The sequence below is a fragment of the Gekko japonicus genome, unplaced genomic scaffold, assembly GCF_001447785.1.
Source record: "Gekko japonicus isolate JY-2015 unplaced genomic scaffold, Gekko_japonicus_V1.1 scaffold211, whole genome shotgun sequence".
NCBI classification, from domain to species: Eukaryota; Metazoa; Chordata; class Lepidosauria; order Squamata; family Gekkonidae; genus Gekko; species Gekko japonicus.
The window spans coordinates 502,499-515,510 of record NW_015164187.1 but is presented as its reverse complement, the minus strand read 5'-3'; the positions used below and the strand labels follow the sequence as shown (position 1 = coordinate 515,510).

The window sequence follows — 13,012 nt, the reverse complement described above, 5'->3', positions numbered from 1 at the left end:
CACATATGTTACAAGAAGAGTTTAATTTATCATCTCTATGATTTGGGCATATAAAGTACTTTAAAACTGGGGGGGGGGTGTTCACCTTAAAATTATCATTTTCATACAATATTTTCTGCCCCTTCTATATTGGATGCACTGATACAACAGATTTTGTAAACAATGTAAGTAGATATTGCAATATGAGGGAAACTGCAAGACCACCTCTGATCTATTCTGCTGACTGTAGCAGATGCGTATGAGATACATGGCATATACTGCAACTGCATGCGCATAAACAGCAAAAATTCTAATACATTTTTGTAGCCTTTCCCCTCCATCCTTCAGATTTATTAGTATTTTCAGTGTTTTCTCCATTGAACTTCAAAACTGTTTGTGGGCACCTTATGAAAATCACATTAAGTATTTCAAACTATTTTGGGGATAGTTTTTTCTTTATTTTAGCAACAATACTGTTTTGCTTAGTTATTTTTGGCACGCACATTTTTTCCTTGAATTCAAACTGAAATAGATTATTGGTAATCTTTGCTCCACTCTGGCCAGAAAAGACAAACATCTTCTCTTTGCAAACAGCTACGGGAAAATTACAGCATGAAGGAGGAATCTCGCCACTCTGTTTAATCTGAAAAGCAGCAATAATGAAAATTATAAAAATTTCACTTTGAAATGCAAAAAACCTAGAAGCGCACTTGTAGATGGGTAAATAATTGCTCCTTTCAATCTCAAGTTTGAAATCCATTGCATTCTCTCCGTACTGTCCAAATGCATACGAACACCACACTCTTAGCAAAACACACAATTAGAAATGTGCCCAAATTCTCATTTTACCAATATCTTATTTTATTTACAGTACAACCTAGCTGGAACAACAGTGGGTTTATTTAATTTACTTTATTTATATGCCACTCTTCTCCTCAATGGAAACCAAAGTGGCTTACATTGTTCTTCTGTCCTCTATTTTATCCTCACGACAGCCCTGTGTGGTAGGTTATAGACTGAGGGTAGCGTAAAGTCACTCACCAAGGTTCCATGGCAAAGGGGGGATTTGAACATGGGTCTCTTAGTTCCTAGTCTGATACTCCAACCACTACCCACAGTGGCTGTCTGGGCTGGAACCATAGATGCCCTTCTGCGAGCAGAAGACATCTCTTTGCTCACAGAAGGCGGGATCTGCAGTTTGCCTGGTTTGGGGGTTTTTTTTAACTGAGATGCAGCCCTACCATGCTGTACCCCACATTGTTCCTGAAGGGCAACAGCAAATTTTCTAATGGCACAGGTGGCTGAAGATGGAAAGCGGGAAAGATTTATTTTGTCAGCAGAGACCCACTCACTGTTCCCCTAGATGCAAACCTTAGCTGGGATACAAAGAACTGTTCAACTCATTCTATGCATTCAATTTTAGGCTTGTGTTCCTCAAAATGCAGCACCACATGGCTTTTGAAACCTGAGAGGGTTTTGAAAGCATCCTGTGATACAGCATGGGGGCCTGCTACTGAAAATAAAAAGCCCCCCCAAATCCTACTGCATGCACAAGCATGGCTGAAGAAAGGTTGGACTAGATGACCCTGGACGTCCCTTCCAACTCTATGATTCTGTGAAATTGTAAAGTCCTTGTCTTAAATTACTGGGTTAGAGAACAAGAATCTAGTCAGCAAAGGGTAGCAGCTCAGATGTTAATGTCTTTGTACTGATACTTCGATTACCTAAAATTATTGCAGAGTAGAATTCAGCTTCTTGACCATCTAAAAAGTTTTTAGTTTTAACAATGTTCACAGTTGTGAGGAAATTTTGAAAACATACAGACAATATTTGTTTTGAGTTCAAGCTATAAACCATGCTGAATACCATGAGGGACATCCTTCCTCCCCCTTTCTTTATCATGTCACTCAGCTGAACTTTGAAGCCAATAGAAGGACTTCTGCATGCTCCGAATTCTGAGTAAATGCAAAAGAATTAGTGTTGGGAAGGTGTCAATGGAGACCATGTTATGGCTTCACCAGTCAAACAAACTTTTGTGGAACCTGAGACTTAAATCTTAAATGAGCATTAAAATTTGAACAGTACACAGCCCCGCTTGGTGCAAGTCTGCTTTACTAAAGAAAATACTGAGGACCATCAGGAATCTACATCAGTGCCTGAGGACATACTGGGGAACGCTTGTTTTTTAATCTTGACTCCAGTGTTTTTCTAATGAGTCATTTTTCCAATGCACTGAAGTTGAAGACAGGTAGATATGGTGTTTGCATCTAGGCCACTGCAGACAGACAGTAGTTTCTGGTTCAGTTGCTTGAAAAAGACACTGATTCCTGTGGAGTTCAAATACATTTCTTCCGTCCCACTCCTACCAGTAATCTAGCAGGTTCTTTTAGCTTTCTAAAACGATACAAAAACCAGTAGTCTATTTATCAGAGATGCAAGTGGGATAAGCATACATACCACAAACAATAACTTTTTCTTAAACCGCTTTCACCTATCTGGAAAAAAAACCTATGCTCTGACTTGTCTATGTGAGAAAGCAAGGAATTTGGATCCTGATAATGTTTTCACTGGTAAAAAGCTTCTCTATAACATTTTTTGAAAAACATTTACCCCAATATTTCTTACTTTATGAAGTAAAACTAGTTAATAGCCACTGCAAGAACCATGGAATTTTGTGTGACTATATATCTAGATCAAATACCAATTTAAAAAATAATAATCAGGCCACTCTTACCTCTTCCCAGGAAGTTAACTCCCTGTCTTGTAAACTAATGGTCCACATGTCATTTAACCTAAAATGGGAAAAGGACAACACATTAAAAATATTTTGGGTTTTTCTAACAGTCAAGTTCTAACCAGGAATCACACTACAATCCCTTCATATATGGAAGACGATTTCTTCCCACTGGTAATGGAATGAATGTTGAACTTGAGATTATACACATCTGCATGCAATAGTCTCCTTTCCCCCGTCCACAAGGAACAGTAAGGAAACACTTAATTCTTTTCCTGCCTGTCACTTCTCCTCTTCTATAATGCTGCCCCCCACTGCTTCTTCCCCATGAGATTCCAAACACATTATACCACAAATGCACCAAGCAAGCTATGTAAAAGGGACTGCTGTACAAACTAAGGCAACTGTGGTAAGTTCTTATGTATTTTTCTCTGCCCTGTATCTAGTTTGACAATAAATATTCACAAAACAGCTCTACAGTTTTTCACTGCAGCATTCTTTTGTTCTATTCGATTTCTGTCTCCTCGCCAACAAGAAGGGCCTCTAAATCTTCTCTACAGAAAACCCTTCTCCAATGAAGAAGATGAGATAACCCACTCATTTCTGCTTTCCATACCAACAAACCAAGTTGCAGATGAAATAGAAAGTGTCCCTGTCGTCCCCCCCCCGAACTTCCAAGTTCCCCTGAATCCCCCCACAAGACAGAAGTGAAAGGCCAGAATCTGAGAGCTTATCTCCCACTGGAATCTAGTTCAAAAATGAGCTGCTTGAAAACAGCTCTCTCTAGTGTCAGCTCCATATTTTGTGCTTACAAGATAAAATTGATAGATTTTAGAGATCTATCTGATGGGTCCATGTTAAAATTTCCTATATTTAAACTGCCAGAACAATGGAGCAAAATTAGCCACCAAGATTTGTGTCCTAAAACTTGTTAGAGCTGCTCCCTCAATGCATGCTGAAGTATAACATCTGTGTATCTTCTTCCCAGTGGAGAACTCTTTCTCACTTGGATTGATTTTGTGCTTCCCCACATTCATTTCAGCTATCTAACAAATGATAAACATTTCAGATTAAGTAATTCTTGAGTTTCTAAATGTCATCATGGCCTGATATTGAAGTAAAAAAAAATGACTTAAGAGAACTGCAATCTCCATTATCAAACCAAATACTATATTTATAGGTCTCAACACGAGATGTATTGAGACAATGGGGGTGGGTAGCATAACAATTTATATTTTCCTCTCTAAGAAAAACACTTTTGTTGTATTTATCAAAACTGAAATTTGAATTTTGACAACAGCAAAGCAATTAGGATCACAACCACAAAAAATCTACCTACCGTGCATTCCCATCATATCCTGCAAAGATCCAGAGTTTATCACTATAAACCGTTGCACCATGGGCTGACCGGGCAACTGGTAGTCTGAAACAACAAAAGACCTACCAGTCACCTCACTTGATGATGCAAATTTCTTTACTGGCTTACTACATTTATCTCCAATCTTTCATCCATCATAAAACACGACAATGCATATGCAATTCTCAGGTATTCTTTCATCCAGGTACAACCAGATCAGTATCTGTTTAACTTTAGTAAAGTCACTCCACATCTATATATCTATTTATCAAGTGTAGACAGATCTGCAGATACCTAAATCTGAAGATTGAGCCCACACTGAGAGAAAGGAGATTTTTCTCCAAACTTGTAGGAAAACCCAGGTTTGCAGAAAAATCTAAAAACATAAAAAATATACTGGGGGGACTTTAAATCCCCCCAAAATAAAAACATTATTCTAAGCATGCACAGAGCATTTCCCTAAAGAGGACCCTGCCACAGATGCTGTCACTGCAGCACCAGAGGGCCTTGCCAGCTGCTAGGGGCCCTGCTGCTGTCACTGTGATGGGATAGGAAAGTGGCTGGTGGCTGGGACAGCCCCCCCCCCACAGCTGCTGCTGCTGTGGGGGGAGGAGAAGTGGCAGGCAGCAGTGACAGAGGGGTGCAGGCGGGAGAGGAGGCTACTTCATTCCTGTCTCTGTAGCTGCTGGCTCAGCTGCCCTATTAAACCTTTCTCCCAGGTTCTAAGCCAGAACTCAGGGAAAAGCAGCACGAGGGGGGAGGACACTTTGCTTCCTTCCCCCACCCAGCTCCTGAAGTCTGACTGATTAGAATCCAGGAGAAAGTTTTAAAAGGGCAGCTGAGCCAGCAGCTACAGAGATGGAGATGAGAACGAGCTTCCACTCGCACACCTCTGTAGTCATCAGCTCGGCTATCCTTTAAAAAAACAACAACAACCCATTTCCTAATCAGTCAGCCTGCAGCTGAAGAGGTCAAGGTAAAGATGGGAGGGGGAGAGAGATGGGAGGGACTATTGACCGAGAAGGGTAAGGGGGATAAATATGGGGGTGATTGGTGATTGGCAGAGAAAGAGAGGTGGGTAAGATTGTCAGAGAAGGGGAGGGGGGAAAAGAAGGGCTGGAAGATTATTTGAGAAAGGGGGAAAGGGAGGTAGCAAGGGTGGGGAAAAAGAATGTACCCTCCCTGCAAGTTTCTTGCGGGTCCCCATTTGTCTATATGCTAATAGCAAAGTCAGCCAAATCTTTGGATACTTAAATCGGGTGACTGGAGCTGTGAATGGGCAAGACAGATATTTCTACAAACCTGAAAAGTGGCCCAGGTTTGCATAAAAATCTGAAATCTAAAAAAAAAATACATTGTGGGAATTTAACCCCCCCCCCAAAAAAAAACAACCCCAGAGCACCTGTAGCTTTAAGCAACTGATTCCATCAGTGGCCACTGCTAGGCAACCACAGCATTCCAAGCTTGTTCTGTCAGTAAAAAGCAGTGGGAGGGGGCAAAGCCCTTTTCAGGCCTATTTTGGCCTTTGAGGGAGGGCGTATTGAGGCCAGGCCTGGCTAGAGTTGCCATCTCCAAGTTGCGAAGTGCCTGGAGTCTGAGGAGGGCAAGGTTTCGGGAGGGGAAGAGGCCTCAGCTGGATATAATGCCATAGAGTCTACCCTCCAAAGCAGCCATTTTCTTCAGGGGGACAAATCTCTGTCACCTGGAGTTCAGTTGTCATTCTGGGAAGTTGCCAGGTCCCACCTAGATGTTGGCAATCCTAGGCCTGGCAGCAGCTGCAGAGTGATTTGATACCACCTGACTTGCATGACTCAATTAGGCCTGGCTGCGTGTTACTGTTCAACAGCAGCCACCCTATGAAAGCCAGTATGGTGTAGCAGTTAAAGCTTCAGAGCAGGGTCTGGGAGACCCAGGTTCAAATTTCTATCTTGCCGTTAAAGCTCACTGGGTGATCTTGTACCAGTTACATACTTTCATCCTAATCTACCTCTCAGGGTTGTTGTGCAGATAAAAGGAGACAAGTAGAATAATATAAGCTGCTTTGGTGGAGAAAGGTAGGGTATAAATGAAGTAAATATATAGCTGAAGATGGGAGGCAGATAGAAGATGGGAGGAAGATGGGAGGCAGGTTGCCAGTTCCAGGTCAGGAAATTCCTCGAGGTTTGTGGGGATGGAGTAGGGGGACGGTGGGGTTTAAGGAGGGGAGGGACCTCAGAAGGGTATAATGCCATAGACTCCACCTTCCAAAGCAGCCATTTCCTCCAGGAGAACTAGGGTTGCCAACCTCCAGGTGGGGGCTGGAGATCACCCGGGATTACGACTACTCTTCAGATGACAGAAATCAGTTCTCCTGGAAAAAAATGGCTGCTTTGGAGGGTGGTTTCTATGGCATTATACCCTGCTAAATTTAATTCCTTCCCCCAACCTCGCTTTCCCTAGGCTCCACCCCCAAGTCTCTAGGAATTTCCCAAATTGGAGCTGGCAACCCTATCTGATGTCTGTAGCTGGGAGATCCATTGTGATTTGAAGAGTTCTCCAGGTTGGCAACCCTAGAAGGAAGGAAGGAGAAGAGAAGGAAGCAGGAAACGCAGAGAAGCTATGGGGGCTTTCAGGAAAGGAAAAAAGGAAATAGTAGAGGAACGGAAAATAAGATGCCTCCTGCAAGTCCTTGCGGGTTCCCACGTCATATATGTGTATGTGCACATACACATTTATATCCTGGTTGCCTTCCAACCATACCAATTTTCTGCCTTTAACAACTCAACATTCTGTACTTTCTGGAGCACACTCAGTCCTCATAAAGCCACTGAATGGAAAAAGCATCATCATTAACATTTGATAGCTATTGGTTCAGAAGCTAAGAACAGGATATGGCAAAAAGTCTAAACAATCATATTCCCAGAATAACTAATGCTGTGTGAATCCATCTCTGTTCCTTAAAAAGACTGATGTTCTTACCTTCCTTCAATCTTCCACTCAGTCCACTGACCAGTTGCAAGCTTATATTCAAAAAGATCATTTTTATTCTTCAAATTGGAATTGGAATAAATGTCTCCAGTGTAGCCACCTGGATAACAACAACAGTACAGCAGCACATAGGATGTTTCGCAGAATTCAGAGGGAAAGGGAAGTTCTACTGTCAACTGTTGATAGTCTCCCCCCAATGAAATGATACAGGTAGGGGAGTCACTGACCTATTTCTCCAACTGGCACGTCAAGCTGCAGCCATGATGAAGCACTTCACTTTCAACATTTGCAGGGAGCAGCTCACCTAGACAAGCCTCCCACAAGCCTGATGGGGCAGCAGCCACTGGACAGGAATCAAAGCAGCAAGGCTTCTTTGCTAACCACCCAGATCAGCCATGGATTGATCAAGCTGAGGGCTGGGAGCTGGAAACCGTGGAGATAGTCCAGCTTTGAATATAATGAGAGCTCAAAATGCTACTGAGTGAGAAAGATGCAATCTCACTTAAGACTTCCTAGGCAAATCATACATTTTACTGAAGGCAATTCTTCAGGACCTTGAACAACACCATTTCCTATTTAGATTATTAGTATGCAAACAAGCTGGAGGTCTGCAAGAAGTCATGAAATTCCTAAACAATTAGGAAACCCCCATCACAAGATGCAGAGCAGGCAACTTTCCCCATATCCCTCTGATTCTCCCCTCTCAACTGACTCCTGCTCTCAGCATTCTGAGAGCAGTTAGCATACTCACTCCATAAAAAGGTAAAGGTTCCCTTGCTCGAAAGCCAGTCAAATCCGATTCTAGGGTTGCGGTGCTCATCTCCGTTTCAAAGCCGAAGACCCAGCGCTGTCCGAAGACGTTTCCGTGGTCATGTGGCCGGCATGACTAAACACCAAGGTGCACGGAACGCTGTTACCTTCCCACTGAAGTGGTACCTATTTACCTACTTGCAATTTTTTGCTTTTGAACTGCTAGGTTGGCAGGAGCTGGAACTAGAGATGGGAGCTCACTCCATCATGCGGCACCCGGGTCTCGAACTGCTGAACTACTGACCTTCCACAGCCTGCAGTTCAGCGTCTTAACCACTTGAGCCACCGCAGCTCCTACTCACTCCATAGCATGCCATAATACTTCTTTTCAGTATGCCATAATATTTCAAAGGACTGAGCTGGCCAACTTCTCCATCTCTCTTTCTCGGCAAACCCAAAACCTTTAACCGATGCTCAAGTGCCCTCAGTATTCTGGGCTTTCTAAAGCATGCACAGTCGTCATAGGGACATGTGGTATGTTATGCGGGGGGGGGATGTAATCTTTTGTTGTTGTTTTTAATTACAAAGTGATATTTTCTGCATCTAGGGAGCCCCCCCAAATAAACAGACACTTTTATGTTGTCTATGAATAGCACTGTTTTTCTTCCCCACTGATAGGCACACACCCATCACATTTGCTATCAGAAGTAACAATAATAATAATAATAATAATAAATTACAATATTTTTCTTCAACTGGAACCTTTCTGACACTGATAGGCACACACCCATCAAATTTGCTATCAGAAGTAACAACAATAATAAAAATAATAATAAATTACAATAATAATTTTCTTCAACTGGAACCTTTCTGACACTGAAGGTGACAAATCTTATACTGTTTGGGTTATGTTTGACAGGGACTCTTATACCGTCCGGTAGGACATTGAAGATATTCTTTGAACATGAGGTAGCTTTCTGATAACTTACCAAATACAAACATGCTGCTCCCATAGACCACTGCTGAATGATGATACCTGGGTGCTGGAGGGGTCCCTGTGGTAAAAGCCCTGTGTGGGATTTATAATATTTTATTTGTATGCATGCAGGGAAGGGTGGGATAAAAATCTAAGCAATAAATAAATATAGAGACAAATACTGGTACTGGTATTCTGGTGATTTTTGAAAATTGTATTGTTCACTGTCCTATTGGCCCTACTCTACTTGACTAAGGAGTCAAGTTACGCACTATTTGAGGCATATACAGAGAATATACATCTTGAATATTTTGTATGAACATGTGTTGCAGTATTAGACATGCAAAGTGCATCAGTGTTACTAAAAACAAACCAAAGGCACTAACAAGAAAATATATGATATAAACAGGAGGCCAGCAGAAAGGCCCTCACTGTTTCTCACTCCTGCAGACTGGCTACCCAGTGAAGGAAGAATTTGGTGGCCGTCAGGACAACCAGGCCAGTGGAAAAACCTCACTCTCTGCCTTTCTGGTAAACAGCAAAGTGACTGGCTGCTCCTAGCTCTGGAGCTTAGCAGAAGGAAATTCTTTCCTTCGGTTTGTGTGCTGATGTTTAAACTGAGAGAGACAGAGGGGTTGCAATACTGTTATTCTTTTTTCCAACAAATCTCAACTGAACATATTTTATATAGGTACTGGAAATACTGTCTTACCTGCACCAAGAGCAGTCCTTCACATCAAACCTCAACAGATCGTTCAACATTGTTTTTCTGCAGGAGAAAGGAAAGATGGCACATTGTTGTACACAGCTACAACATGAATACTGGTTTATTAAAAAATTGTTTACAGGCACTCAAGTATATCTTTTTTTTATTATTTATATTTTATTTTATTGATGGTGACAACAAAAGTCAAATAACGTAAAATTCCAGTATAAATAACTAGTATTACAAATGATACATAGTATAGTGTCTTTGAAGTTAGGAATTTTACATTCATATTTCAAACATAAAACCGATATCCATAATAGGTATGTACAGCCTATCATCTCTTGACGTCTGCTGCGTCAAGTACTGTTGACAGAGATTACTTGTTACCAAGAAGAACTTTATAAGGTGAAGAACGAGAAATATAAACTATAGTGTAAGAACAATCACATCCATTTCTTTTTGCCTTTAACAAAGACAAGTGGCAGAGAGTGAAAGGAAATGTTTTGAAACCAAAATGAAAGAAAGTTAAAACTTTAATTCACATTGGCTAGAGTATTTGTATAAGGTACGTATACGTCTTAATAAACATACTTTATACACTCACTCTTATGTTGATTTGTTCAAAGACAAAACATTTATTTTAGTTGAAACAGTATTATTATTATTGACTAATTGGCCTCATGCTATTTGTCAGCATTAGTGAACAAATATCTCCATCTTCTCTGTACAGATTTAATCTAAAAATGTACCCTTTGCCAGTAACTCCATCATTTCCTTAATTTCTATCATGCAGGTCTGATGATTTATTAACATCATTTTCTGCCAGCACATTCTCCTTCATCATCTGAGTTTTACAGAAGTGGGTGCAAGAGACAGTTATTTTGTTCACAGACCCCATTTCCCAAGGTTTTTAAAATCCCTTATTACAGCAGTAACAATGACAGCTGCTCCCATGAGATCATTTGGAAATCTAGGAGTTATCAATGTAATGATTTGACAGCATTGTATCCCCCTCCCCGCCCTGACCTCATCAGCCTAGGGAAGCCCAATCCCTCAGATCTCAGAAGTTCAGTAGGGCCGGCGCTGGCTAGTATTTAGATGGGAGACCTCCAAGGAATACCAGGATCATGATGTGGAGGCAGGCAATGGCAAACCACCTCTGAATATCTCTTGCTTTGAAAACCCTGTGGGGTCACCATAAGTCAGCTGTGACTTGGTGGCAAAAAAAAAAAATCCCCCTCCTCACTGAAGAGAAACAAGTATACAAGTCCCTTCTCTGTCAAAAGGAGGAGGAGGAGATTGGATTTATATCCCGCCCTTCACTCAGAGTGGCTTACAAACTCCTTTACCTTCCCCTCCCCACAACAGACACCCTGTGAGGTAGGTAGGGCTGAGAGAGCTCTGACAGAAACTGCTCTTTTTCAAGAACAGCTCTGACAGGACTATGGCTTGCCCAAGGTCATCCAGCAGCTGCAAGTGGAGGAGTGGGGAATCAAACCCGGTTCTCCCAGATTAGAGTCCACGCACTTAACCGCTACACCAAACTGGCTCAGATCCAGAACACCTCTGTGAAAAAGATGTAGCTTGAATTTTTAAAATATAAGCCTTACAAGCAGTTTAAAAGCTAGCAAGGAAGAAATAAAACATCCAATATCATTAGATCCGTATTGCAGACAAGTGTGGGTACAAGGCTGAGCAACATTATACCCATTTTTCAGGATATGGGGACTGAGGCAATGTGAGTATAATGTAGCCTAATGGTAATAACCCCATATTTTAGAACAGAGTAGAGAAGTGATGAGGCTGAAAAAAAGCTGGATGTGCAATAGCACTTTATTCCCCAAATTGCCAGTGCTGACGATCAAACCGAGGGGCTTGAGCTTCCCTTGCCATAACCACTTGCACGTACAGTCTTGTACTCTTACCACAAGTCTGAATCAATGAAGATCCTAAACAAGACTGTTAACTCTTTTTCTTCAGTTTCTTAACTATTGGAAATCAACCATCACTTCCAGCAAAAACGAGATGCTGACATCAGTTACTAATTTGTAATGCGCTATTCCAAAACAACAACATAACCTCATTTAAACATCTCCAAGGTAGCCTCAACAGGTCCTTTCAACCCATAAGTCTTCTGCAGATAAAGGCCAGGATCCAAAAAAAAAAAAAAGGATCCAAGAACTATTCCCACCCCCAGCTTCCTTTTGAATCACACTACTATTACATCCATTCGCACAGGCATGCTGAAAACGTTATTTTGGGATATATAGCTTTTAAAGGAGCCTCTTTCTCTCTGATTCTTTCCCCCCCCCAACTCCTGGGTTTGTGATCAGTGCAGGAGTGAGATAGTTGCTCCTCAGCAGTATTAAAGAAGAACAGAATGCACCTTTGTTTACAATTGCCACCCATTTCCACCCCAGCACGGTCAGAGTTGCCTTGCCACCCATTTCCACCCCAGCACGGTCCAGGGTAGCCCAATCTCATTATCATTATGCAGAGGAAGGCAATGGGAAACCCTAGCCCAATCTCATTATGCAGAGGAAGGCAATGGGAAACCACCTCTGAACATCTCTTGCTCTGAAAAACCCTTCGGGATCACCATAGATCGGCTGCGACTTGACGGCCCTTTCCTCCACCACCTGGGCTTTTGTGCCTATTAACAGCAGCATGACGGGCAAAAATTCTACAAGTGAAGCTCTCTCCATCACTGTCCATCCAATACCGGGAAAGCTTCACTTGTTGAAATATCTGCTTGGCACTTTGTTAAAGAGCCCTGTCCAAAGGAGTTCAACGAAGGGTGAGTGGGGAAAAATTAGTAACGTTACTATTCTCTGTAGAATGACAACTTTGTTCTTCTGCGTAGGCGACGCTGGGTATATAGTATAAAGGAAGCAACTCGGGACTCACCCATTATCTCCGCCGAACACGTAGATAGCATCTCTATAAGCGACAACGGTGTGCTTGCTGCGGCTGGGAGGACAAGGAAGAGAAAACAGACTGATTCAGCCCTCTCCATCACGGCACACCTTACAAGTCGCCTCGAATCCCCAAGAGCCCGCTTCCTCGCCCCCTTCCCAACCACTTCAGTCTCCTCACCGGGCCCCGACGAACTCGTCGCAGGGCGGGAGGCGGCGCCACCGATGCACCGTCTCGAAGGGCCCGAAGTTCAAAGTCAGGTATTCGACGCTATCCGAGCAGCTGTGATCGAAATCCACGCTGGGTGCCACCTTGGAGCGCCCGCCTGAACTGGCCACAGCCGCCATGGTCCAGGCTTGAGTGAAAGCGAGGGAGAAGCCGACGCCAAATGCAAACTACAGTTCCCAGCATTCCCTTTTGACTTGAGGAACTGACGCTTCAGGTAACGAGCTCAGACTACAAATCCCGGCATGCCTCGCTCTGACGAAACTTTTCGTCGCTGCCGCTAAATCTGAGATGAAGGTTGTGAGTTTGAGGTTAGCTAGTAATGTGAGGTTACCTTTTCTCTTTACAAGCCATCTGTTAGTTCAGACATACTGCATAAAAGAGACGGAACGGGATGTA

General features: G+C 42.5%; 1 protein-coding gene across 1 annotated transcript in view; it reads right to left on the bottom strand.

Moving 5' to 3' along the window:
• Positions 1–12,765, bottom strand: part of LZTR1 (leucine-zipper-like transcription regulator 1) — a 39,877-nt gene extending 27,112 nt beyond the window's left edge. The window contains exons 1-8 of the mRNA XM_015408199.1: positions 12,569–12,765; positions 12,380–12,442; positions 9,476–9,532; positions 8,777–8,856; positions 7,029–7,137; positions 4,053–4,136; positions 2,714–2,771; positions 483–622 (exon numbers count right to left, since the gene is read on the bottom strand). Coding sequence (XP_015263685.1) covers positions 483–622; positions 2,714–2,771; positions 4,053–4,136; positions 7,029–7,137; positions 8,777–8,856; positions 9,476–9,532; positions 12,380–12,442; positions 12,569–12,735 — 758 coding nt within the window. The 5' untranslated portion in view covers positions 12,736–12,765. The remainder of the gene's footprint in view (positions 1–482; positions 623–2,713; positions 2,772–4,052; positions 4,137–7,028; positions 7,138–8,776; positions 8,857–9,475; positions 9,533–12,379; positions 12,443–12,568) is intronic.
• Positions 12,766–13,012: the final 247 nt, after the last annotated feature.